This window comes from Giraffa tippelskirchi, chromosome 13, assembly GCF_054371585.1.
Source record: "Giraffa tippelskirchi isolate mGirTip1 chromosome 13, T2T-mGirTip1v1.2.pri, whole genome shotgun sequence".
NCBI classification, from domain to species: domain Eukaryota; kingdom Metazoa; phylum Chordata; class Mammalia; order Artiodactyla; family Giraffidae; genus Giraffa; species Giraffa tippelskirchi.
The window spans coordinates 106271883-106299855 of NC_137287.1; the positions used below are offsets into that span (position 1 = coordinate 106271883).

General features: G+C 42.3%; 1 protein-coding gene across 2 annotated transcripts; it reads left to right on the top strand.

Moving 5' to 3' along the window:
• The first annotated feature begins 13873 nt into the window (after positions 1-13873).
• On the top strand, positions 13874-18499 carry PROCR (protein C receptor). Of its 2 annotated transcripts, none has more exons than XM_081559923.1 (5): positions 13874-13943; positions 14150-14296; positions 16689-16940; positions 17311-17589; positions 17840-18499. In XM_081559923.1, the coding sequence occupies exons 1-5, from the start codon at positions 13931-13933 to the stop codon at positions 17959-17961; spliced, it is 813 nt and encodes a 270-aa protein (XP_081416049.1). In that variant the 5' UTR covers positions 13874-13930; the 3' UTR covers positions 17962-18499. The 2 variants fall into 2 exon arrangements, with proteins under 2 accessions (XP_081416049.1, XP_081416050.1); XM_081559924.1 differs by having other exon boundaries at positions 17843-18499.
• The last annotated feature ends 9474 nt before the right edge of the window (positions 18500-27973 follow it).

Genomic DNA, 27973 nt, shown 5'->3' on the forward strand with positions numbered 1-27973 from the left:
TACACCTAAGATGGTTAGGATGGTAAGTTTTATGTTATCTATATTTTACCACAATTTTCTAAATTGAAAAATGGACCCCCCAAAAAATGGATAGTATAGTGGTACCCAAATTTTCTGATTTTTTCCCATGGTGTCCTACTTCACTACCTTTTTGGAAATATCCAGTTCTTTCCAAAAAAAATTATCCTGGGAGAGGGAGGGTATGTGCCTGCTTTATTGATGCCCAAAGCAGATAACTTCCTCTACCTGTTTAATGACACATAATCAGCCCAACACCGCCCCAGGCTGAGGGGAGAAAGAGCACAGGGCCCTACAGGGTTCTCCCCTCAGTCTACCAGCACTGTAGATCCCAAACTCTGATGCAGGAGAGAAGGAAAAAAGCTAATGGAACAAAAATTCTTTCCACAGATACTTACTGGGAGCCTTATTATAATAACAGTATTTATTAAACTAAACTTACCAGTGTTAAGAAAAACTATCTAAAACATGTTACTAAACTAAAAAGATAATTATGTGACCTTTTGATGTCATAATAAAACGTTGATTAGCAAATCCACTTAAGAGTCATCTGCCTCGGGGACTTTCCTGGCAGTCCATGGGACCCTGCTTCCAATGAAGGAAGTGAGTGTTCCATCCCTGGTGAGGGAACTAAGATGCCACACAGCACACAGTGCAGTTAAAAAATAAAAACAAGCAAACAAACTTACCAATTAAAAAGATGTCATCTTCCTCCGAAGAGAAATTTAACACTATTTACACAAACGATTGGGGCCAGACATTTCACAATTCTGTGAAGTAATAAGATGTGATGATTTCCTTTTCTGTCTGGTAGAGAAGATGATCCTAAAGGTTATTTTTTTTTTTCAACCCTGTAGGACATTAATCCTTTTGTATATAATTTAGCAATCTCATTGCAAGATTTTTCTTTTTCATTGACTATAAAAAACCTCAGTTTTTATATTCTATTTTGAACTGGCTTTGTCACCCTGCTAGCTCCCTTACTAATGAGTTAAATGAAATTTTGACCCAGGCTCACTGTCTATTTGTACGAGAACTATGTTTTTAACACACAGAGAATTATCCTTTACACTAAAGGGTTAAGCAATTCACAGACCCGTGATATCCTGTTGAGGTAGTTTCTTTTTTATCCCTATTTTCCAGATGAAAAACTGATACATGCTAAAAGATTAAATCATTTTCTAAGGGCCAATTTTGTGCCAGGCATTTGCTGCTCCCAATTTTCTCTGCTTCCCTGGTTGTTCTATTTATTTGTTCATTCATCCAATAAGTATCTATTGAGCACTTACTGTGTTCCAGGTACTCTACTAGCCTTGCGTTACAGAAATGTTAAAGTATTCCCTGCCCTCTTACAGCTTTCGGTATGGAGGAAAGATGCTTAGACAATTATCATGGAAAGAAGTAAGGGCTGTGATGAGGAAAAAGAAAGGCCTATGGTAAAACAGAGGAAATATGCCAGACAGGCTTGCATGCATGTCAGGGAAGGCTTTCTGGGGTAGGTGACATGTACTCAGGTGTTAGGTGGGCCAAAGAAAGGGGTGAGAATTAGTTCAAGATAAAATCTGGTAGCCCAGTGGCTAAAACTCCAAGCTCCCAATGCAGAGGGCCCAGGGTTCAATCCCCGGTGCCACGACTAAGACCTGGCACAGCCCAAAAAATAAATAATTTTTAAAAATAAGAAAAGAGATAAAGTCTCAATTCCTTAGTGCAGCATGACAGACTCTTTATCTGACTCCTGCTTACCCCTTCACATCACTTCTCCCTCCCCACCCCCTGGTCTGTTTTGGTCACGCTTCCGTCAGTCATTTTAGTTGCTCAGTCGTGTCTGACTCTTTGCGACCCCATGGACCGCAGCACGCCAGGCCTCCCTGTCCGTCACCAACTCCCGGAGTTTACTCAAACTCATATCCATTGAGTCGGTGATGCCATCCAACCATCTTATCTTTTATCATCCCCTTCTCCTCCCACCTTCAATCTGTCCCAGCATCAGGGTCTTTTCAAATGAGGCAGTTCTTTGTATCAGGTGGCCAAAATATTGAAGTTTCAGCTTCAGCATCAGTCCTTCCAATGAATATTCAGGACTGATTTCCTTTAGGATGGACTGGTTGGATCTCCTTGCAGTCCAAGGGACTCTTAAGAGTCTTCTCCAACACCACAGTTCAAAAGCATCAATTCTTTGGCACTCAGCTTTCTTTATAGTACAACTCTCACATCCATACATGACTACTGGAAAAACCATAGCCTTGACTAGACAGAACTTTGTTGGTAAAGTAATGTCTCTGCTTTCTAATATGTTGTCTAGGTTGGTCATAACTTTTCTTCCAAGGAGCAAGAGTCTTTTAATTTCATGGCTGCACTCACCATCTGCAGTGATTTTGGAGCCCAAAAAAATAAAGTCTGTCAGTGTTTCCACTGTTTCCCCATCTATTTCCCATCAAGTGATGGGACCGGATGCCATGATCTTAGTTTTCTGAAGGTTGAGTTTTAAGCCAACTTTTTCACTCTCCTCTTTCACTTTCATCAAGAGGCTCTTTAGTTCTTCTTCACTTTCTGCCGTAAGTGTGGTGTCATCTGCATGATTATTGGTATTTCTCCTGGCAATCTTGATTCCAGCTTGTGCTTCACAGCGTTTTCATTCCAGAGTTTCTCATGATGAACTCTGCATATAAGTTAAATAAGCAGGGTGACAATATACAGCCTTGATGTATTCCTTTCCCTATTTGGAACCAGTCTGTTTTGGCACATCCCAGAGGTGAGAACAGACAGTCTCCTGCAGCAAAAACCCTGCTTAAAAGTCAATTGAAAAAGGTGGCTGTGGGGCACTGGAGCAGCTGTGAGAGATACCCCACATCCAAGGGCAAAGGAGAAGCCCCAGCAAGACGGTAGGAGGGGCGAATTCATGTTTAGAATCAAACCCCATACCCACCAGAGATGCTCAGAGGTCTCAAACAAACCTTGTGCACACCAGGACCCAGAGACCCCACAGAGATTGAGACAGAGCTGTGTTTTAGTGTCTCCTGTGGAGGTATGGGTCAGCAATGAACTGCTGCAGGGGCAGGGGCTCTGGGTGCAGCAGACGTGGGTAATGGTAAAAGTCCTCTTGGAGGAGGTCTCCATTAACCCCACTATAGAGCTGCCAGAACTTACACAGGACTGGGAAATAGACTCTTGGAGGGCACAAACAGAACCTTGTGTGCAAGAGGAACCAGGAGAAAGGAGCAGTGACCCCACAAGAGACTGACCCACACTTGCCTGGGAGTGTCCAGGAGTCTCTGGCGGAGGCATGGGTTGGGGGTGGCTGGTCGTGGCCTGCTGCAGGGTTAGGGGCACTGAGTGTAGTGGTGCATGCATGGGACTTTTTGAAGGAGGTTGCCATTATCTTTATTACCTCCACCATTGTTTGGCCCCAGGTAAATAACAGGGAGGGAACACATCCCCATCCTTCAACATAAAGCTGGATTAAAGATTTACTGAGCATGGCCCTGCCCATCAGAACAAGACCCATTTTCCCCCTCTGTCAGTCTCTCCCATCAGGAAGCTTCCATAAGCCTCTTATCCTTCTTCTCCATCAGAGGGCAGACAGAATGAAAACCACAATCACAGAAAACTAACCAATCTGATCACAGGGACCACAGCCTTGTCTAACTCAATGAAACTATGAGCCATGCCGTGTAGGGCCACCCAAGGGTCATGGTGGAGAGTTCTGACAAAATGTGGTCCACTGGAGAAGGGAATGGCAAACCACTTCAGTATTCTTGCCTTGAGAACCCCATGAACAGTATAAAAAGGCAAAAAGATAGGACACTGAAAGATGAACTCCCCAGGTCGATAGGTGTGCAATATGCTACTGGAGATCAGTGGAGAAATAACTCCAGAAAGAATGAAGAGATGGAGCCAAAGCAAAAACAGCACCCAGTTGTGGATGTGACTGGTGATAGAAGCAAAGTCTGATGCTATAAAGAGCAATATTGCATAGGAACCTGGAATGTTAGGTCCATGAATCAAGGCAAATTGGTCATGCTTAAGTACTACCAATTTCTCAAGCATGTTATATTCTTTCTCTTCTCGCATTATTTCCTTTTGCACTTTCTCTTCTATTTGAGATCACTTTTCCCACACCTCCTGCCTTCCCCTCACTTCCCATCCTTCACTCACCCTCCAGGACCAGCTTAGGCATCAAGCCCTCAGAGAAGTCTTCTCTAATCACCCAGCTAAGTTAGAGGACTCTACTCACATAAACTCAATCCCCATCCATGCTCCCCAGCCCCAGTCCCCCATCTCCCTGGCCCTCTCTCTTAACATTTATCACATTGTGTTATCAGTGACTGCCTCTATGTCTCTCTCCTTTGCTTGGTTGTCTGCTTCAGGTCCTAGCACACAGTGATTGCTCAATAAATGTCCACTGAATGAAAGAACAAAGCAGCATAAGAACAGCTTTAGAGGAAACAAAGGAAGATGAGATGGCTCTCAGAAACCCTTGGAAATAAGAAGTTCCCTGGTGGTCCAGTGGTTAGGACTCAGTGCTTTCACTGCTGTGGCCCAGTTTAAATCCCTGGACCCCTGGTTGGGGAACTAAGATCCTACAAGCTGATCCCACAAGGAGACTCTTGGAAATAAATTGTGAGTAGTTCAGAGTACGAAAAGCACAGAAAAAAGAGGGAGAGAGAAGCATAGACTGTAGTGGCAATTGCTATGGTCTAAGATAACAAGAAAAATATTCTCAAAACAACTTTATGAGTTAGGTACTATTATTCTCCCTATTTAATGGATGGGCTCAGGGGGACCAAGGGGCATGCCCTAAATCCCACAGCTAACAAGTGGCTGAGCTGAGATGTGAGCCCAGGCAGCTTTACCCCAGAATCTATGGCCTCATCCTCGGTGTTACACTTGATACCACCTCTGCTCTGGGTCCTGGGAGGAGGAAGAGGGCTGAGAAGAGTGCACAAAGATCTCTCAAGAAGTTTATAGTCCATGAGAGAAGACAAGGGGATAGAAAGTGACAATTTAGCAACAATGAAGCTACATAGGGAGGCAATGTTCCACTGGTTCCATAGCTGGGGGCATCCTGGAAGGCTTTCAGAAGGAGGTGATATCCAAGAAGAGCTTTGAAGGACTCACTCTCCATTTGGGAAAGTTGAGAAAAACATCAGAGTGGTAAAATATATGCAACATTGATAACACCTCGTGAAGTCTGTTCAACATTACAAGGTTTGTTTAACACTAGAAATTTAATCCATTTGCCCCATTAACAAATTAAAGATGGAAAATCATATGATCATTTCATTAGATGATAATAATGGATTTGAAAAACTCAAAAGATTTATGATAAAAATTCAGCAAATGAAATAAAAAGAACCTTCTCTATGCAAATAAAGGGTATCTATTTTTTGTATATAACAAACATCATAAAAACTTTCCTTTTTAAAGCCAGGAAAATGACAAGAATACTCATCTATATTTTCTACCATTTCTATTTAACATTGTACTAGAGGTCAGAGCCAAAACAATAAGTTAAGAAAAAGAAACTATATAAAAATTAGAAAGGAAGGAATAAAACTGTCACTATCTACTAGTGATGTGACTATGCACGTAGAAAATCTAAAAGAATCCCCCAAAATTATTGGAATAAATAAAATAGTTAATTAAGGTTTCTAGATACAAAATCAATGCAACAAAAATTATCAGTATTTTAATTATTTATTTATTTTTGGCTGCACTGGGTCTTTACTGCTGCAGGCAGGCTTTCTCTAGTTGCAGCGAGTGGGGGCTACTCTCTAGCTGTAGTGTGCAGGATTCTCACTGTGGTGGCTTCCCTTGCTGCAGAGCACAGGCTTTAGGGTTCTCAGGCTCAGTTGCGGCATATGGCTCAGAGCACAGGCTTTAGGTCTCTAGAGCATGGGCTCAATAGTTGTGGTTCACGGGCTTAGTCGCCCCACAGCAATGTGGAATCTTTCTGGACCAGGGCTAACCACTGGACCATAAGGGAAGTCCCAGTATTTCTATATATAGCAATAAATAGTAAGAACATAAAATTTCTTATAAATACCATTGTCAATAACATTTTAAAATATAAAGGACCTGGGGGGGAAATCTAACAAAGTATGGGCAAGATGTCTGGAGACAAACTCATACAACACTGGGAGACCCTAGCAGTGTGCTTGTTCAGTTGCTCAATCGTGTCCGACTCTTTCCGACCCCATAGACTGTAGCCTGCCAGGCTCCTCTCTCCATGGAATTTTTCATGCAAGAATACTGGAGTGGGCTGCCATCTCCTATTCCAGGGGATCTTCCCCATGCGGGGATCGAACTCATGTCTCCTGTGTCTCCTACACTGGCAGGTGGATTCTTTATCACTAGGGATTCTTTATCACTGGGATGCTAGCAGAGATATAAATAAATGATGGAATATACTCTATCAAGTGTTGGATGATTCAATATCGCGAAGATGTCAATTTTCCCCAAAGCCACTAACATGTTATATGTACTAAAAATAACAACTAAAATCCCAATGACTTGTTAAAATGATTTCAAAATTTATGTATAGAAGTTCAACAGTCAAGACACTCTCGAAGAACAAGGTGGGAAGACTTGATTTGCAAGATACGAAGATGTATTATGTTTATACCAATTGAGAGAATGTGGCATTGGGGCAGGGAGAGACGACTAAGCCATCGAAACAAAAGAAACTAACTATAAATCACAGATGTCACTGCAAATTAGTAAGGAAGGGCAGACTTTCAAGAAGTGGTGCTGGGACAATTGGCTATCCACATAAAGGAAACTAATATTGATCTCTATTTCACACCATACCCCTAAAGACAAAAGACAAAACTATAAAGCTTTTAAAAATAAATAGGAGAATGTCTTTATGATCCCAGGGTAGGGAAGGATTTCTCAGACTAACAGAAAAGATGATAAAGTTGATTATGCTAACATTAGAAACTTCTGTTTATCTAAAGACAAGATAAAGTGAAAAGATAACATTTGTGTGTTCTCTGCTCAGGAAACCAAGAGGAGCAGATTTGGCTGAGACTGGAATACATGGAAAGATAAGGCTGGAAAGATGGGCAGGTGCCAAGCCAGGAATGCCAGTCTCCCACCACTTGCTGGGAAGGCAGGAGCTGGAATCATCCTACTTTAGGGGCATGTTTTCATGTTTCCTAAGTTGGGCTGTGCGAGTGTGTACAGGGCGAAATCTTGAGTAAGATTCATCTCTATCCCTTTGCCTCTCTTTCAGGAAATCCTACTTAATGTTTATCCTCCGTTCTTCCTGCTGTACAGTCAGTTCTGTTTGCTGCCCCCAAAGCCAAGTTCCTTTCTTATCTCTTCCACCTACTGAATACGTACTGTGTTCTGGTACTTTGTATGAGTCATCTCACTTACCCTTTTAGGATGGCTTCAGAGTTAAAGAGTGACTTCCCTAGTGGCTCTGATGGTAAAGAATCTGCCCTCAATGTGGGAGACCCGGGTTCAATCCCTGGGTTGGGAAGATCTCCTGGAGAAGGAAATGGCAACCCACCCCAGTATTCTTGCCTGGAGAATCCTACGGATGGAGGAGCCTGGTAGGCTACAGTCCATGGGGTCACAAAGAGTCGGACACGACTGAGCGACTTCACTTTCACTTTCACTTTCAGTGAGAATAAAACACAAGTACTCTACTGACAATGCTTAGCACATAATAAACTTCAATACATATTATTGTTATTTTTTCACATCCTCAGGGGGAGGTGATCCCTGAAGGAAGCACACTCGCCTGTTATTTGTTGTTTTGTGAGTTGGACCTGGTTGGTTAAGCTGCCTCTCTTCAGTAGCTCACACAGAGGCAGAGGGCTGGTCCTCTGAAGTCCAGCTGGGCACCCTGCCAGTCCCCAGCTCAGCCCAGCTCCTGCAGCCCTGGCAGGGCTTCTCCTCACCCAGTGGGGTTGCACCAGTGCTGGCCCCTATCAGCTTCCTGTCTCCCTTATCTTTCCCCTGCATGTGCTCTCTGCAGTGGGAAACACTACCACTCGCTTCCTTCACTTCCCTTTGCTCACAGGACCCTCATTCTTCAGGTCTCAGTCAAATTCCAGTGTCTGGCCCTGTGCCCACCCTGCCTGGTGGTTTTCTGTCCCCTCGGCCACCCAGGCCAGACGCAGGAGAGGCTCTGGCTCAAAGCGCAGCATTTCTCTTCTCTTACCACTCTCATCCCTGGCTTTAGAAAGGGAATGGGGACACCCCTTGAGCTGCCCCCACTTACCAGCTTCCTCACCCCCAATATTTTCTTTGGTCTTCCTGTACCCAATCCCATACCCCATCCTCTTCGAGTTTCAATCCCTGCTCTGCACTTCTCAGCTCTGTGACCTTGGGCAAGTTCATTTACCCTTTCTGTGTTTTAATTATCCAATTTGTCACATGGAGACAATGAATCTGGGGCTATCTGCCCCAGAGGAAGTGATAAAGGTCCAACACTAGGTATGAACTTTTGGCATGTTTTATATTATATATATATAACATAAATATTCAAGCATGTTGGAAGCATGTGTTCAAAAATATATTGATGGAGAGTTAGCGCCCCCAATTTTCGAGATACTATGTGGTGGTTAAATTCACAAACTTTGGCATCAGAGAGATGTGGTTTCAAATTAGAGCTTTTGCTGTATGACCTTAGGTAAGTCATTTACCCTCTCGAAGCCTCTGTTTCTTTATTTATAAAATGACGTTAATGAAACCTACCTGGTAGGGCTGGCATATGAATAATGTGAGATTATTTGTGTAAAGATCTTAACACTGTTCCTAGCCACGATAAACATTACCTATAATAATTGCTATCTCTGCTACTTAATTTTCAGGGCACTGATATGTGAAGAGGGCGCTTGGGAAACAGCTGTTGCTGTTGTTACTGTGTCCACAACAGATCGTAGTTTGGTGGGAAAGACCTCTCTGTAATTAGCTCTGTGTATATTGGAGTGGATCCACTTTTTAAAATTTTTATTTATTTTTTAGTTTATGTTTTTGGCCATGTGGCATGTGGGATGTTAGTTCCCTGACCAGGGATCAAGCCCGCATCCCCTGCATTGTAAGCATGGAGTCTTAACCACTGGACCACCAGGGAAGTCTTGCTATGTATCCACTTTAATAATCCCAGTAACCCAGGCCCTATCTACTTAGATCAAAGACTCACAGCCTTCAATTCCAAATTGGTTCAATCATATACTTTATGACACTTCATCCCAAAGTACCCTTCAAGCCCCCAAGGGAGACAAAAGGCAAAGCAAAAATGCACAAACTCAGTAGGAACCAGATAAAGCAAAGGAAAACCAAAACAAAGTGCCATTTGACACCCAACATCTGATGACGTCTATAGCTGGCCAGGAGATGGATGAGGGAGCTCTCATGCACTACTAGGGTATAAACTGGTCCAACCTTTTTGTAAAGCAGTTTGGCAATATCTAGTCAAATTGAAGATGCGCATATACCCTATGACTCAGCAATTCCACTCCCAGGTTTGTATCTACAAAAGCTCTCCCACACATGCACAAGAAAATGTTTATAAGAACATTCATGCTGTTTATAATAGCAAAAAGCTAGAAAAAAAGACTGAAATGTCTAATAACAGGTGAAGGGATGAATAAATTGTGATATGTTCATAATCATGGCATGTCATAAAGCAGTGGAAATGAATAGACCTACGCATGGCAGAAAAAGAGCAAATTGCAGAGGAATGCAAGCACTTCAATACCACTTACATAAAGCCCAACTTTTGCAGAAACCACCATATATTATTTAAGAGTAAACGCATATGCTGTATAAGAATACAGAAATGTAAGGCTGTAAAAAAAAATAGCAAATTCTGATTAGTGGTTACTTTGATGATGGGCCATGGGGGAGAGAGATGCAATTAGGGAGGAGTATAGAAGAGGGTTCAATTATATTGATAATATTCTATTTCTTATGCTGAGCGCTGGGGGCTTGTGGGTGTATGTGATAAAATTCTTCAAGTGTGAATGACTTCAAGTATGAATTACTTCATACTAATTTTGTGTAAATTTATATGCAGAGTACTTATAGGCAGAGTACAACATGAGAAACACTGGGCTGGATGAAGCACAAGCTGGAAACAAGATTGCTGGGAGAAATATCAATAACTTCAGATATGCAGATGACACCACCCTTATGGCAGACAGCAAAGAACTAAAGAGCCTCTTGATGAAAGTGAAAGAGGAGAGTGAAGAAGTTGGCTTAAAGCTCAACATTCAGAAAACTAAGGTCATGGCATCTGGTCCCATCACTTCATGGCAAATAGATGGGGAAACAGTGTCAGACTTTATTTTGGGGGGCTCCAAAATCACTGCAGATGGTGACTGCAGCCATGAAATTGAAAGACACTTGCCCCTTGGAAGAAAAGTTATGACCAACCTAGACAGCATATTAAAAAGCAGAGAGATTACTTTGCCAACAAAGGTCCATCTAGTCAAAGCTTGGAGAAGGCAATGGCACCCCACTCCAGTACTCTTGCCTGGAAAATCCCATGGATGGAGGAGCCTGGTAGGCTGCAGTCCATGGGGTCGCTAAGAGTCAGACACGACTGAGCGACTTCACTTTCACTTTTCACTTTCATGCATTGGAGAAGGAAATGGCAACCCACTCCAGTGTTCTTGCCTGGAGAATCCCAGGGACGGTGGAGCCTGGTGGGCTGCCATCTGTGGGGTCGCACAGAGTCAGACACGACTGAGGTGACTTAGCAGCAGCAGCAGTCAAAGCTTTGGTTTTTCCAATAGTCATGTATGGATGTGAGAATTGGACTATAAAGAAAGCTGAGTGCTGAAGAATTGATGCTTTTGAACTGTGGTGTGGAGAAGATTCTTGAGAGTCCCTTGGACAGCAAGGAGATCCAACCAGTCAATCCTAAAGGAAATCAGTCCTGAATATTCATTGAAAGGACTGGTGCTGAAGCTGAAACTCCAACACTTTGGCCACCTGATGTGAAGAACTGACTCACTAGAAAAGACCCTGATGCTGGAAGGATGAGATGGTTGGATGGCATCACCAACTCGATGGACATGAGTTTGAGTAAGCTCTGGGAGTTGGTGATGGACAGGGAAGCCTGGCGTACTGCAGTCCATGGGGTTGAAAGAATCAGACATGACTGAGTAACTGAACTGAACTGATCTGAATTTTGTATAAAAGGTGAGACAATATAATTGGCAGTGACTTAAATTCTTCTGCTTTTTCTGAGCCCCAGTTCAGGAAAACAAGGCCCATCTTCTCCTTCAAACTAGATTGTTTTGATGAGCTGGAAAAAACTTTGTTATTTCTATGTTGTTTTATAACAACTGAGAGGTGAGTATGGATACTCCTTCATATTTTCAGCTCAGAGACTGGGAGCCGGGTATGTACCCAAGGTTTGCCCCAATTCTATGACATCAACTCTCCCTCTGAGAAACAGTATGCAAAATAAAAAGTTAAAATCCCCCCATAAGCCCTTTATCTAATCCCATTTCCCAGAGATACTCTCTACTGATAGTCCCCTTACAGGCATTTTTTTCTATGCATATACAAATATATAGGTACACACATAAAGTTTCTTTTAATATAATAATGGAATTATACATGGATTACATGGACAGAAGTAAAATTTTTAAAATAAAAATAAACATAATTTTATTGGGTTGGCCAAAAAGGTTTTTTTTGGGTTTTTCTGTAATATCTTACAGAAAAATCTGAATGAAATTTTTGGCCAACCCAATACAATACGTGGCAGACATGGGTCCCATCCCTGGGTTGGGAAGATCCCTTGGAGGAGGCCATGGCAACCCACTCCAGTATTCTTGCCTGGAGAATCCCCATGGACAGAGGAGCCTGGTGGGCTACAGTCCATGGGGTTGCAAAGAGTCAGACAGGACTGACTGACTAAGCACAGCACAGCAATATTATATGTATTGTTACATACTTTCCTTTTTCATTTATCAGTGTCTCATGTCAACACATCAGCTTGTAGTGATTTGCCACCTTCTTCTACCACAATTTGTTACTTAAACTTCTATTTTTAATTCAACAAGAGATACATGGTCACATTCTAGATGCAAAATTTTCAAACAATATAGATAGAATGATAAAATCCTTCACAAAATAGAGAAAACCTTTCATGAGATTGCCTTCCCTAACACACACACCACACACACACACTCTCTTAATCTCAGGCCCCTCCCTGGAGATAAACCACTGCTATATTTGATGTATATCCTTCCAGATTCATTTACTCCCACAAAGAAATAGGTTGTTTAGTTGCTGTGTATGTGGTTGACACATCAGTTCAGTTCAGTCGCTCAGTCGTGTCCGACTCCTTGCGACCCCATGAATTGCAGCACGCCAGGCCTCCCTGTCCATCACCAACTCCCGGAGTCTATCCAAACCCATGTCCATCGAGTCGGTGATGCCATCCAACCATCTCATCCTCTGTCGTCCCCTTCTCCTCCTGCCCCCAATCCTACCCAGCATTAGTGTCTTTTCCAATGAGTCAACTCTTCGCATGAGGTGGCCAAAGTATTGGAGTTTCGTAAGTGGTTCTAAACTGTACATAATGTTCCATAACTTACTCTTGATGATTTCTACATATTATAACCATCTCATTCTGTCATCCACTAGCTGATATTTATTATTTATTATGCTATTATTTGCACTGTTCTAGGTACAGAAGAAAATAAGATGGACGGTCTCTATCCTCATGGAGCTTACATTATAATGGGACATTCAGACAAACATGTAAATGAGTAAGTAATATAACTTCAGGTAGTGCTAAGTAATATGATGAAAATAGAGTGGGCACTGGTAGTAAGTTCCCTACATATGAACCTTCAAGTTGCAAATGTTCAAAGATGCGAAGATGCACGCCAGTCCCTTTATGCCAACTGTTGTATTGTACTACCGTACTTCTCAAGGAACTGTACTGGAAGATTAAAAATGTTTTATTTTTTGTGTTTGTTTTATTTGCCTGAGAAGTATTATAAACCTATTACAGTACAGTACTATATAGCCAGTTGTGTTAGTTGGGTACCCAGGCTAACTTTGTTGGACTTACTAATGCATTCTCAAAACAGAACTCATTTGTGTATAGGGGACTTACTGTATTTGCTTCCTAGAGTAAGAAATACACTTTACACTGCTACTTAATATCCATCATAGAAACCTACATGCACAAAACCAATACACACACATGTACAGTTGAACAAATATTTCATGAAATGATATTTACCCTGATTAAGGGTGATGCACTGAAAATTTTTATACTGTTCTATTTCTTTCAAAGGAGAAACCCTGCTAATCATAACCTGCCTGTCTTCATTGCCCACTAATAGTTTGTGACTTCATTTTGAAAAATATTACTGCAAGGAACCAATTCTCTACTGAGAATTAGATTGTTCATAATTCTCTCCTGTTTCAAACAATGCTGCATGAAGCTGCTTTATCTTCATTTTGTGACTATTTTTTTAATTTATTTATTTTAATTGGAGGCTAATTACTTTACAGTATTGTAGTGGTTTTTGCCATTCATTGACTTGAATCAGCCATGGGTGTACATGTGTTCCCCATCCTGAACTCCCCTCCCACCTCCCTCCCCTTGTGACTATTTCTGAGAACAAGATCCCTGACTGTATAATTACTATTTACTTAAAATTCCGATAAAATGTAGTCAACATATTGGAAAACTGAATTCTAATCCCGGATCTGTCATCACCATGATGTATACACTTTGGGTAATTCCTTACGTCTCTCTGGGCCTCAGTTTCCCTGTCAGAAACATGCTGATCTCAACATCCTAAAATCTGCTCTGAGTGGATGCCCCACCCCCTGACTCAGCGAGGGCAGGACTTCTCTCTGGCCCTTCTCCCCCTTTTCCGCTCGCTCACTGTTCCTCGGAAGCGGCCCAGGGAAAATGGAAAAGGCAGGTCTGGGCAGCACGGTGTGATGCCGGGCGGGGCAGAGGGAGGGGAAGAGGGAGGCCGGCCCCCTGGTAGGAAATGAGACAGGGTAAGAAAAACACTTTATAAGCCTGCCGCCCTCTTTCTCCTCCCAAGCCCTGGCCACCTTCCAGCCTCTTCCGTCCAGCCTCCTCCCTTCCCAGACAGTCCTCATTTCTTTTTCCCCTAGGCAGCAGCCGGCCGGAGCCCCCAGTCTGCCAGAGCCAAGAGCCCAGGTGGGGCTGAGAATCTCAGCTACAGAATGATGACAACATTGCTGCCTCTGTTGCCACTACTGCTCCTGCCCAGCTGGGCCCTCTGCAGCCAGGAAGCCTCAGATGGTGAGTCGAGGGCACATGTCCTGTCCTGGGATGGTTCCAGCGACTCTCAGCCTGTCTGGGTACCCAGGCAAGACCAGAGGAGAGTTTATCCCCCAGGTTCTGGGCCTGCAGCCAGCTGGATCTCTCCAGAGGGCAGGAGATCCTGGGGACTGGTTTGTGTCCCAAAGCCAAGGTGAGGAAGTTACAGTGCAGCTCCTGGGAAGGGGAAGATGGCGGAGGCCAGGGGGAAACAAGACTGGACAAATGGGAAAGGGGCTGGTAGAAAGGGTGAGAGAATTAGCATGGGGAGAGGGGAGAGATGGGTGGGTGAAGTCTGGAGAGGGAGAGGTCTGAGGGTGATGGTGGATGGAGGTGAGTTTAGGGAAGATGGGAAAAGAGATGAGACGAGAAATAGAAGGAATGAGAGACACTGGGAGAAGTGATGGGAGTTTTTGGGAAAGACTAGGACTGAGAACTGTGAGGCAGAAGAGGAGACTATAGAGACGGTGGAGGAAGACTAGTGAGGGGAATCTCAGGGGAAAGACAAGCTGTAGTCAGTGGGAAAACTCAATGGGGATCAGGCTGTCGCAGTGGCTCCATTTAAGCAGAGAAGAGGAGTTTCTGCCCTGCATTATAATTGCACAAGGGCCTCCTCTCTCCTCTCCTGCCGTCCCTGTAGCTTCAGTCTCCCCCACCCCCTGCCCCAGAGAGACAGCAAATAACCAGTATTCAATGAGTGCTCACTACACCTAATACGTGTATTGACTTATTTAACCTCAACAAAATATTTGCAAGGTGGGTAATACTATTATCTCCATTTTACAAAGGAGACTGGTCACCGAGCAGGTAAGAACCTTGTTTGGGGGTGACCCACACAGATATACTTATTCACATCTATAGATGCAGAGCACAACTTCTCAGATGCAGACATGGACAGAGACACACCCCTACACAGAGATTTACAACCCCAGATTCATTCCCTCCTCAAACATTCTCTGGGCACCAATTCCATGCCAGGCCCTTGGCAAGTGTAGGAGGCAGAGATAACCAGATATGACTCCAGCACCAAGAGGGATGGAAGTCTGTGTGTTGGAAGACAGTTAATGCAGAATCTGGGATCACTGAAATTGACTCACTGTGTATGGAAGGGTAAAGAGGAGAAGCATTAGGAAAACTTCTCCAAGGAGAGGGCAATAGAGCTGTGCCTTAAAGCATGAATAGAAGTTCGCCAAGAGGCAGAGCAACCCTGACATGCTATTCACATGTCAGCCGAAAGGCAGTGTGACGGATTCCAAGTACTGATGTATTATCTAAGCATAGGGAAGAGACCAAAAGAGCTGGGGGTTGGGGGGCAGGATCCAGCCTTCGGGAAGCTTTGAATGTCAGGCTAAAGACTTTGGATTGATTCTACAGACAGATAGCTTGTGAGGAGACAGTGTAGTTGAGTGGTTAAGAGTGCTGGATTCAGACAGCCTGCATGCTAACCTTAACTCTCCTATGCCACTTGTCTGTTTTCCATATAGATGGGGTTAATAATAGTAGCCACTACATCAACTTAATAGGAGGAAGGCACAAATAAGATAATAGTGCATGTAAAGTATAATGCCCAGGTCATAATAAGCACTTAATAGCTATTATTGTTGTTGCTGTTGATAGAGGAGTGTGTCCCTGGAAGATTTTAAGCAGAAGGATGTAATCTTATTTCTGGGCCAGGTGGAGGTCAGATAAAAAGGGGTGAGACTAAAGGATGAGTGGAGGGGATGAGGAAATCACTACTACAGTCCAGATGAGAACCACTAAGGCCTGAAGTAGGGCAGCGGCAGAAGAGGCAGAGAACAGGAGATGAAATTGGGTCTTCATGTGAAAGTGTGTTAGTCCCTCAGTCGTGTCCGATTCTTTGCGACCCCATGGACTGTAGCCCTCCAGGCTCCTCTGTCCATGGGAATTCCCAGGCAGGAATACTGGAGTGGGTTGCCATTTCCTTCTCCAGAGGATCTTCCGGACCCAGGAATTGAACCCAGGTCTCCCTCATTGCAGGTGTCTGAGCCACCAGGATTTAATAACCAACTGGAAATGGCGGGGTGGAGGTGGGGGGGTGGGGGGAGGAAGGGGTGAGAGCTTGAAAGGAGGTCAGAGTGGCTCTTCCACTCCTCTGGATTATCCTGGGGCAAGTGGCTTCTGCACGTCTAGCCTCAGTTTCCTCATCTGTAAAACAAAGATAATAACCCCCGTCCTGCCCTCCTGGCAGGGCTACTGACAGCGTCAAATGGGTGGAAGGGTGGAAGGGCAATTTATGTTTATAAAGGGCCGAGAAGGTGGGCGGCTGACCTCTGGGTGGGGGGTTATTATCTCGAGTTACACGCTGACCCCTGCCACGCCGGCCCGGACCCGACGCTCTGACTTCCGCCCCCAGGCCCGTGGGACCTCCACATGACCCAGGTCTCCTACTTCCGCAACCCCTCTCAAGTGTGGCACCAGGGCAACGCGACGCTGGGGGGGGTCCTGACGCACGTGCTGGAAGGCCCAGGCCACAACGTCTCGATCCAACAGCTGCAGCCCTTGCAGGAGCCCGACAGCTGGGCACTCACGAAGAGATACCTGAATCGCTACCTGGAAGAGTTCGTGGGCCTGGTGCAGGTGGTGCACCAGGAGCGGGGCGTGGCCTGTGAGTGACGTACACGGGGGCGGGGCTGGAGAGGGCGGGCCCTTGAGGTGAGAGGCGTGGCCTGTGGGCGGGCCACAACGAGGGGCGGGGCTATGGAAGAACGAGGCGGGGCCGAGTTCTGGGATGGGTGTCCCCGCCCGACGTTGCCTTTGCTGATTGCTGGATGGGTGCTTGAGGCTGGAGAAGAGTCAGTATCCTAGCTGACGTACTGTACTGTCCGTCAGGCCCTTTTCCTGCTTGGCAAGACTTCGGGGTAGTCCCTGTTGGGAGTCCCTGTCCCTGATCCACCTTACACCCTGAACTCCCGCTTTCCCCTCACACCTGACACCTTTTCCACACTGTCCCCTGATCCTGAATCCCCTACCTGCAGTTCCTCTGATCATTCGCTGCTTCCTGGGCTGCGAGCTGCCTCCTGAGGGCTCGGAAGCCCGTGTCTTCTTCGAAGTGGCTGTGAATGGGAGCTCCTTTGTAAATTTCCAGCCAAAGACAGCCTCATGGGTGGCGGAACCTCATGCACCGTCCAGAGTGGTCACCTACACGGTTGAGCAGCTCAACAAGTACAATCGTACTCGGTACGAACTGCGGGAATTTCTACAGGACACCTGTGTGCAATACATACAGAAACACATCACCGCGAACAACTTGAAAGGTATGATGGGCGCAGGGAGGGACCTGTGTTGGGTGGGTTCCAGGCAAATGGGTGGAACTGAAAGATGGATACCTTGAGCAACAGGAGCCCCAGGGCTGGCGATTTGGGACTGAGTACACACATCTTTTGTGAATTGGTAAACTAGCCCCTCCCCTACTTCCTTTGGGGAAGAAATCCTTTGGGGTTTGACTCAAACCACGGACTCACTTGTTGGGGGTATGTTCTTCAAGCTAACTCTTCCCACGTTCAGCAGGAAGCCAAACAGGCCGTTCCTACACTTCACTGGTCCTGGGCGTCCTGGTGGGCTGTTTCATCGTCACTGGAGTGGCTGTAGGCATCTTCCTGTGCACAGGTGGACGGCGGCGGTGTTGATTATCTCCAGCCCTCGCTGGAAAAAGGCTAGACTGATCTCAGCTCCCTGCAGAACTGTGCAGACTCTCCATCTGGGACATTATATTCCAGAAGATTTAGAGTGGCAGCTTATTTCTTCTCTGAGATCTGCTCACCAAGAGTTTGGGGGAAGGAAGGGGAGGAGCCTAGGTAGACAGGGTACTCCGCTTGCTAAGAACCAAAGAACTCCCTTATTTTGCTGAATTGGTCTGGGAAGTGAATGCTTATTTGTATTTGTGGAAAACAGATGATGGAGTTGGGGCAACGGAGGTGGTCTATGGCCCATCTTTCAAAGACAGAGTCTAAGGCATTTAAAACACACAACCAAGTAAAACAAGTCATCCACAACCCAAATAACCAACATTCTGTGCTTTCAGGTATGTTAGATTTGGGAAGAGACACTGATGCTATAGAGGTTGTAGTAACCAGAGAAATGATGGAAGTGTGAAATTCAAGTAATATGGGAGCAAGGAGTTATTAAGTAATCAATAATAATAACTAATAAAATTCCTTACTTATGTATACAGCATTATTATTTCCTCTACTTTGCAAAACTTTGGGGAAAGTAGCTTATACCTCCCTCTTTTTTAAGAAAGAGAGAATTTCTTTTTTAAAAAAATATTTATTTGGCTGTGCCAGGTCTTAGTTACAACATGTGGGATCTGTAGTTGTGGCATGTGGGATCTAGTTCCTTAACCAGGGAAGTCCTTAAACTGTACCCTTTGCTTCTGCTTCCTCGTCTCCCACTCACTATCCAACCCACTGCAATCTGACTTGTCTATAAACTGCTCTAAGATCATCAGTGACCTCTACATGTGAAACCTTTATCTTCCATGATATTTGCAACAATTCACTTTGTGGACTAGGAATTTCTTTTTACCCTAACTTCTGAGATAGCATACTTCTCACTTTTAAAAACTGATCTGGCCACTCAGTCAGTCCTTTTGCATGTATCAGCTTCCTCAATTCACCTTTGAAATGTTGACTTCCTAAAATTTCTTTTTTGGCTCCTTTTGTCCCCCCTTAAACTACCATTTCTGGTGACCTATTAACTTCCATGACTTCAAATACTGTCTACATGTGGTGGTTTCCGTGGGGAAACATCATGGTGTCTTTGAGAGCATGTGCTTTGTCATAAGACAGACTCAAGTTTTACCTCCTTGAGCCAGGCACTTACTTCCTCACTTCATAAACAAAAGGTATAATAAAATATACAAAAAGGGTATAATAAAAACAATACCTACCTCATAGAGGCTTATGAGTATTAAATTGTGTGTATATATATATATAAGATAAATGGGCTTTCTGGTGGCTCAGCAGTAAAGAAACTGCCTGCAGTGCAGAAGTGGGTTCGATCCCTGGGTCGGGAAGATCCCCTGGAGGGAGAAATGAAAACCCACTCCAGTTTTCTTGCATGGGAAATCCCATGGACAGAGGAGCCTGGCAGGTTACAGTCAATGGGGGTCACAAGAGTCAGACACAACTTAGTGACTAAACCACCACCACACCACCATATAAGACAATATATGTATACTTAATAAATTTGGCACTTGCTGCTGAGCTCCTGATCCGCCCCCATTTGCCTTGATTTTTGAAATCGTCTCTACCTTAATATTTTGCAGACATTTCAGAGTCAACATGTTCAAAATGAAATTCCTTATCTTTCTCTCCAAACCTATTCTCTCTCATCTGTTGTTTACTCCAGGTTAAACAGAATTACCATCAAATCGTATCAATGTAGAGACCTCAATGTTAATGTTTGTTTACTTCCTCTTCATCCCTACCTACAAAATACAGTATCTGTAGAATCCTCTCCCTCCTTTCCACTCTATTGCTTTGTTCACGATGTCATAATTCATCTTTCTCTCTGGTAGGCACAACAGGTGTGCCACCCAGTGCTGCCTTCAAGGAAAGATGTACTGTTTAGCTATAGAGAGTATAACCAGCAGATAACCTCTAAAGGCTTCCGTTCCTTTAGTGTCTGTCTCACTGCAGAGCACAGTCCTGCACAAGGCCATGCTCATCCTGGGACTGTTCTCACCCAGTGACTGAGCAAAGCCAGGGTATAAAGTATAAAGTATCAGCCATTCTGACGCACTATATTTCTTTTTAAATTTTATTTATTTGTTTATGGCTGTGTTGGGTCTTTTTTGCTGTGCTTGGATTCTCTCTAGTTGTGGCAGGTAGGGGCTACACTTCACTGCAATGTATAGGCTTCTCATTGCGATGGCTTCTCTTGTTGTGAAGCACAGGTTCTAGGCACACAGGCTTCAGTAGTTGCAGCACTCGGGCTCAGTAGTTGCGATTCACAGGCTCTAGAGTGCCAGTTCAGTGGTTGTGACACACGGGCTTACTTGCTCCAAGGCATACGGAATCTTCTTGGATCAGTGATCAAACTCGTTTCCTGCTTGGCAGGCAGATTCTTAACCAGTGGACCACCAGGGAAGTCACTGAAATACAGTGAAACACCACTGTATTTCTGATGAGCTGTATTCACTCCAGAGCTCCCCACCAGGTTGACTGGGTCTTTGTTAGTTCAGTTCAGTTCAGTTGCTCAGTCGTGTCCGACTCTTTGCGACCCCATGAACCACGGCACACCAGGCCTCCCTGTCCATCACCAACTCCCGGAGTCCACCCAAACCCATATCCATTGAGTCAGTGATGCCATCAAACCATCTCGTCCTCTGTCATCCCCTTCTTCTCCTGCCCTCAATCTTTCCCATCATCAGGGTCTTTTCCAATGAGTCAGCTCTTCGCATTAGGTGGCCAAAGTATTGGAGTTTCAGCTTCAACATCAGTCCTTCCAATGAACACCCAGGGCTGATCTCCCTTAGGATGGACTCGTTGGATCTCCTTGCAGTCCAAGGGACTCTCAAGAGTCTTCTCCAACACCACAGTTCAAAAGCATCAATTCTTCCATGCTCAGCTTTCTTCACCATCGAACTCTCACATCCATACATGACTACTGGAAAAACCATAGCCTTGACTAGACGGACCTTTGTTGGCAAAGTAATGTCTCTGCTTTTTAATATGCTGTCTAGGTTGGTCATAACCTTCCTTCCAAGGAGTAAGCGTCTTTTAATTTCATGGCTGCAATCACCATCTGGAGTGATTTTGCAGCCCCCAAAAATAAAGTCAGCCACTGTTTCCACTGTTTCCCCATCTATCTGCCATGAAGTGACGGGACCGGATGCCGTGATCTTAGTTTTCTGAATGTTGAGCTTTAAGCCAACTTCTTCACTCTCCTCTTTCACTTTCATCAAGAGGCTCTTTAGTTCTTCTTCAGTTTCTGCCATAAGGGTGGTGTCATCTGCGTATCTGAGGTTATTGATATTTCTCCCAGCAATCTTGATTCCAGCTTGTGCTTCCTCCAGCCCAGCATTTCTCATGATGTACTCTGCATGTAAGTTAAATAAATAGGGTGACAATAAGATGGGCTCAATAAAGGGTCTTTGTCAGACCTACATTATAGTTTGATTTCTTCTCGTTTCAATCCTATTTCCTGACCCTAGTTAATGTCTTGCACCTCAAATCCTGTCTTGGCATCTGCTTCCCAAAGTTCCAACCTGTGACTGACTCTCTCTGTGTCTGTTTCCAAACTGAGAAAATTTCTCAGTCTTTTGACTAGACCATGATGATAGACTCTGCCTCATTTCTGTAATGATCTAGTTAAGGATACCACAGCTGGAGTCGCTGCTTTCATCACCACTGCACGGTGACATCTTAAAGAAATTCTACCCTGTGTCTTATACTATTTGTTCAAGATTCAAAGTCCTTTGGAAGCAGTCAAATGGCCATGCCTGGATCGTGTTGCCTTTGCTATAGTTACAAGGGGGTGATGAGAGGGAAACTTTAAGTATCTTTGGTTTCTCTTGTGGGAGGTGGGACCCTATCTCATTAAAATTTGCACAGAGGACAGGCTTTCAGATGTTGGAAAACCAAAATAAAACCCTAAATATTCCTATATCTCTTACTGTATTTACTCATTTATTTATCAATGCATTTACTCATTCAGTAAATGTTTATCAGTAACTTCCACATACAAGGGTTTATGCTATGTACTTCAGAAGATATTAAATGATTAAGACATGATCCTTCTTGAGGAGCTCATTGTTTACTTGGCAAGATAAAACATACACAAATAAAAATAATACAAGACAAGGGACTTCCATGGTGGTCCAGTGGTTAAGAATCTGCCTTGCAATGCAGGGGTCTCGCGTTCGATCCCTGGTTGGGGAACTAACATCCCACATGCCATGGGGCAACTAAGCCCATGAACTGCAACTACTGAACCCACATGCTCTGGAGCCCATGAGCCTTGACTAGAGAAAGCCCAAGCACCACAGCAAAGACCCAGTGCCAAAAAAAAAAAAAAATGTTGAGATATCCTAATATCTGGAAGAAACATATAAAGATGCTATGGTGTGATTTACATAGTGCTTTATAGTTTTTAAGTTCTTTAACTTTCATTTATCGTTTAATACTCCATCAGATCTCTTAAGAAAGGCAGGCTCCTCATTTTAAATTAGGAAACAGTCTTAGTCAGAAGAGTATAAAAAGTAAAGTAAGTAAGCAAAGAAAGTGACAGAGTCAGAATTCAAATCCATGCCTTCATGTTCTAGAATTTATGCTTTTTCAACTCTTTCCAAAATAGAGCATCAGAGGAATGTGTGGGGGGAAGGGATGGGTTTTATGGAGGGTAAGATCTGACTGTGCACAGATAGAAAACATAGAGCAGCTTAAATAATGGCTTAGAGTTAGAAAAAGAAAACAGAGTAGATGTTAGGAAGGATAACCAGCCCAGTGGGACTAGAGAAAAGAAGAGTGGAAAATGAGACTGCTGGTATATTCAGTATCTGATGAGGGCCTACTTCTCGGTCCACAGGTGCCCATCTTCTTAGTGTTCTCATAAGGTAGAATTGGGGAGGGAGCTCTCTGGAGTCTCTTTTCTAAGGGTACTTATGCCATTCATGAATGTTCTACCCTCATGACCTAATCACCTCCCAAATGCCCCACCTCCACATACAACCACAGTGAGGATTAGGTTTCAGCATCTGAGTTTGGGAGGGGGAGACACAAATATGCAGTCTACAGTACCCTCCCCCTCTCTCCACCCACCTTCTGTCCCCTTCAAGCTACCCTTGTTTTCCCCACCATACCTTGTCCTTTCCGGTCATGCCATTTCATGCCATGTTCTTTTTTCTCCCTGGCAAACTCCTATCCAACAATAATAGTTGCAGGCTTCAGTACTCCATTTTTAATAATTACAGAAAATCAATCATGACACAGAAGACTTGAACAACAATATAAACCAACTAGACCAACAATATAAACCAACAATATAAACAATATAAACCAACATCTATAGGATTCTCCATCCTACAACAGCAGAATATATATTCTTCTCAAGTATACATGGACCATTTTCAAGGACAGATCATGTGTTAGGCCATGAAACAAGTCTCAATAATTTAAAAAGAAAATCATTAAAAGTATGTTCTTTGACATTAAGTGGGATTAAGTTAGAAATCAACAATAAAAAGAAAATTTGGAAAATTCACATATTTGTATGTAAACAACACATTCCTAAATTTTAAATGGGTCAAAAAAAACTTGTGAGGTAAACTAGAAAATAGTTTGAGGTGAGTGAAACATCTCAAAACTTATGAGATGTAGCTAGATTAGTTAGAGATGGGGGAAATGTATAGGGTTAAGTGCCTATATTAAAAAAGAAGGAATAGCTCAAATCAGTAACCTAACTTTCCATCTAAGAAACTAGAAAAAAAGGAACAACCTAAATCTAAATCAAATAGAGGAATGGAATTAATAAGATTTAGAGCTGATAAGTGAAATAGAGACTATAAAAAATAAAATAGAAATTGATCTTTGAAAAAATAAACATTTGACAAAACTTTAGCTAGACTTATCAAGAAAAAAGAGAAGATCAAATTACAAATATTATCACAGAAATTAAAATGATTGTAAGGAATAGTACAAACAACTGTATGTCAACAAATTAGATAACATTGATGACACTGACAAGTTCCTAAAAAATACAAACAACTGACCCAGACTAAGAAGAAATAGAAAATGTAAATAGACTTATAACAAGCAAAGATGTTGAATTAGTAATTTTTAAACTTCCCACAAAAAAATGCCAGCCCAGGTCCAAATTACTTCACTGGTGAATTCTACCACAGTTAAAGAAGAACTAACATTAATCCTTGATAAACTCTTTCAAAAAATAGGAGAGGGAACACTTTCCAGGTCATCCTATGAAGCCAGTATTACTTTGAGACCAAAACCAGATAGAGAATTACAAGACAACTATAGCTATCTAATTAATATAGACACAAAAATTCTTAACAAAGTACTAACAAATTGAATCCAACAAAATATAAAAAGGATGACATACCATGATCAAGTAAGATTTATCCCAGGGATAAATATATGGCTCAATTTATGAAAATCAGTCTGTGTAATACACCATATCAATAAAATAAAAGACAAAATCAACCCAGTCATCTCAGTAGATGAAGAAAGAGCATCTGATAAAATCCAATACCTTATATGAAAAAAACACTTAACAAATTAGAAACAGAAGGGAACTTGTTCAACCTTATAAACATTGTCTACAGACAAGCCCACAGCTAACGTCATAGTTAACTTTTTCCCTAAAATCAGAAACAACAAGAATTTCTGCTCTACCTACTTTAAAAATATACTGTATCAATACTTGAAGTTCTACAGGTAAGAATAAAATCAGGCAAGATAAAAGGCACCTAGATTGGAAGGGAAGAAATAAAAGTATATCTATTCAGAAATGACATGATTTTATATGTGGAAAATCTTAAAGAATCTACTAAAAACAACTGGTAGAGCTAATAAACAAGTTTGGCAACATTGCAGAATACAAGATCAATATACAAAAACAAATTGTTATTCTATGCACTAGCAATAAACCATCCAATAATTAATTTAAGAAGAAAAATCCCTTTATAATAGCATGAAAAAGAATAAAATACCTAAAAATAAATTTAACAAAAAGAGCATAAGATCTTTACAACAAAAAGTAAAAATCTTTATTGAAAAAAATTAAAGAAGTTCTAAATAAATGAAAAACAGCCTGTATTCCTTGATCAGAGACTTAATACATTAAGGCAGCAATAGTCTCCAAACTAATCTACAGATTCAATGCAGTCTCTATTAAAATCTCAGCTGCTTTTTTTTTTTTTGTAGAAATTGGTAAAATTCATATGAAGTGCAAGAGACCCAAAATAGCTCACAAAACTACATTGAAAAAAAAGTTGAGGACTCAAACTTCTTGATTTAAAAACTTACTACAAAGCTACAATGATCAGCACAGTGTTTTACGGGCATAACAACAGACATATAGATCAATGGAAAAGGACTGAGACTCCAGAAATAAACCCTTATATCATGGTCAACTGATTTTCTACAATTTGCTAAAGTAATTCAATGGAGAAAGAATAATTTTTTCAACAAATGGTGCTGGGGTAGCTGGATATCAACATGCAAAAGAATGAAGTCAGAATTCCAACCTTACACTAAAAACACAAATTAACTCAAAATGGATCAAAGTACTAAATATAAGCCATGAAACTCTTAGCAGAAAACGTAAGTGTAAATATTGACCTAAGATTGGGTGGTGATTTCTTAAATATAATACAAAACGTACAAGCAACAAAGGAAGGAAACAGATAAATTGAGCTTCATCAAAATAAAATACTTTGGTGCTTCACAACACACTATCAATATAATGAAAACATATCCCACAGAATAGAGGAACATATTTGTAAATCGTATATCTAATAAGGATCTAGTATTGAGAATATATAAAGAGCTCTTACTACACAAAAATAAAAAGATCATCCAATATAAAAAACAGGCAAAAAATTTGAATAGACGTTTCTGAAAGAATATATGCCAGTGGTCAAAAGCACATGAAAAGATGTTCAACATCATTAGTCATTAAGGAAATGCAAATTGAGGCTATACTGAGATGCCATTTCACACCATCAAGAATGGCTAAAATTTAATGACAGACAATAAACCAGTATTGGTGAGGATGTAGAGAAAGTGGAACCCTCAGAGATTGCTGTTGGAAATCTAAAATTGTACGCCTACTTTGGAAAACATTTGACAGTTCCCAAAGAGTTGAACATACTTTTCAATTGACTCAGCAATTCCAGTCCTGGTATGTACTCAAGAGAACTGAAAATATGTCTACACAAATGCATCTGCATAAATGTTCATAGCAGTATTGTTCACAACAGCCAAAGGGTGGAAACAATCCAAATATCTATCAGTTGATGAATGGATAAACAAAATGTGGTGTGTTTCTACAACAGAATATTGCATAGCCACAAACATGAATGAAATAGTGATACATGCTACAACATGGATAAGCCTTAAAAACATTATGATAAATGAAAGAAGCCAGTCACAAAGAAACACATCTTGTATGATTCCATTTACCTGAAATATCCAGATAGGAAATCCATAGATATAGAAATTATATTGGTGGTGCTTAGTGTTGGGAGGAGGAGGTGTTGAGAAAAAGTGACTGCTAAAGAATACAGGGTTACTTTCTGGGGTAATGAAAATATTCCAAACTTAGACTGTGATGATAGTTGCACAAGATAGAGAAAACACTGAATTGCATTCTTTAATCAGATGAATTTTATGGTATGTGAGTTATATCTCAGTGCAGGTGTACCTTGTTTCATTGCATTTTGCTTTATTGCACCTCGCAGATGTTGCAGGGTTGTGGGTTTGTGTTTCTTTTTTGGGGGGGTATTGTTTTTTCAATTGGAGTATAATTGCTTTACAATGTTGTGTTGATTTCTGCCGTACAGCAACGTGAATTAGCCATAAGAATACATATATCCCTTCCCTCTTGAGCATCTCTCCCATCCCCCACCCCACCCCGCTAGGTCATCACAGAGCACCAAACTGGGAGTTGTTTTATACAGCAACTTCCCACTAACTATCTATTTTACATATTGCAGTTTTTTACAAACTGAAGGTTTGTGGCAACTCTGCATTGAGCAAGTCTACCAGAGGCATTTTTCCAACAGCATTTGCTTACCTCCTGTCTTTGTGTCACATTTTTGTTAATTCTCACAATATTTCAACTTTTTCATCATTATTACATCTGTAATGGTGATCTGTGATCACTGATCTTTGATGTTACTATTGTCATCGTTTGGGGGCTCCATGAACTCTGCTTATATAAGATGGCAAACTTATTAAATGTGTGTGTGTTCTGACTGCTCCACCAACTGACAGTTCCTCTGTCTCACTCCCTTTCCTTGGGCCTCTCTATTCCCTGAGACACAACAGTATTGAAATTAGGCCAATAATAATCCTACAAAGGCTTCTAAGTGTTTACATGAAAGGAAAAGTTGTACATCTCTCACATTAAATCAAAAGTTAGAAATTATTAAGGTTAGTGAGAAAGGCATATTGAAAGCCAAAATAGGCTGAAAGCTAGACCTCTTGTACCAAAAAGTTAATTAAGTTGTGATTACAAAGGAAAAGTTCTTAAAGGAAATTAAAAATGCTACTTCAGTAGCTCATGAATGATAAGGAAGTGAAACAGCCTTATTGCTGATATGGAGAAAGGTTGGCCTGGAGAGAGGATCAAACCAGCCACAACATTGCCTTATGTCAAAGTTTCATCCAGAATAAGTCCCTAACTCACTTTCCTGGTGGCTCAGCTGGTAAAGAATCCACCTGCAATAGGGAGACCTGGGTTTGATCCCCGGGTTGAAAAGATCCTCTGGAGAAGGGAAAGGCTACCCACTCAGTATTCTGGCCTGGAGAATTCCATGGACTGTATAGTCAATGGGGTTGCAAAGAGTCAGACACGACTGAGCAATTTTCACTTTCACTCTTCAATTCTGTGAAGCCTGAGAGAGGTGAGGAAGCTACAGAGAAAAGTTTGAAGCTAGCAAATGTTAGTTCATGA

Excerpts from the sequence above, each read along its gene's own strand:
- PROCR (XM_081559923.1), top strand. Across the intron at positions 14,297-16,688 it reads CAGCCAGGAAGCCTCAGATG|GCCCGTGGGACCTCCACATG; the intron begins GTGAGTCGAGGG and ends TTCCGCCCCCAG. Across the intron at positions 17,590-17,839 it reads CACCGCGAACAACTTGAAAG|CAGGAAGCCAAACAGGCCGT; the intron begins GTATGATGGGCG and ends TCCCACGTTCAG.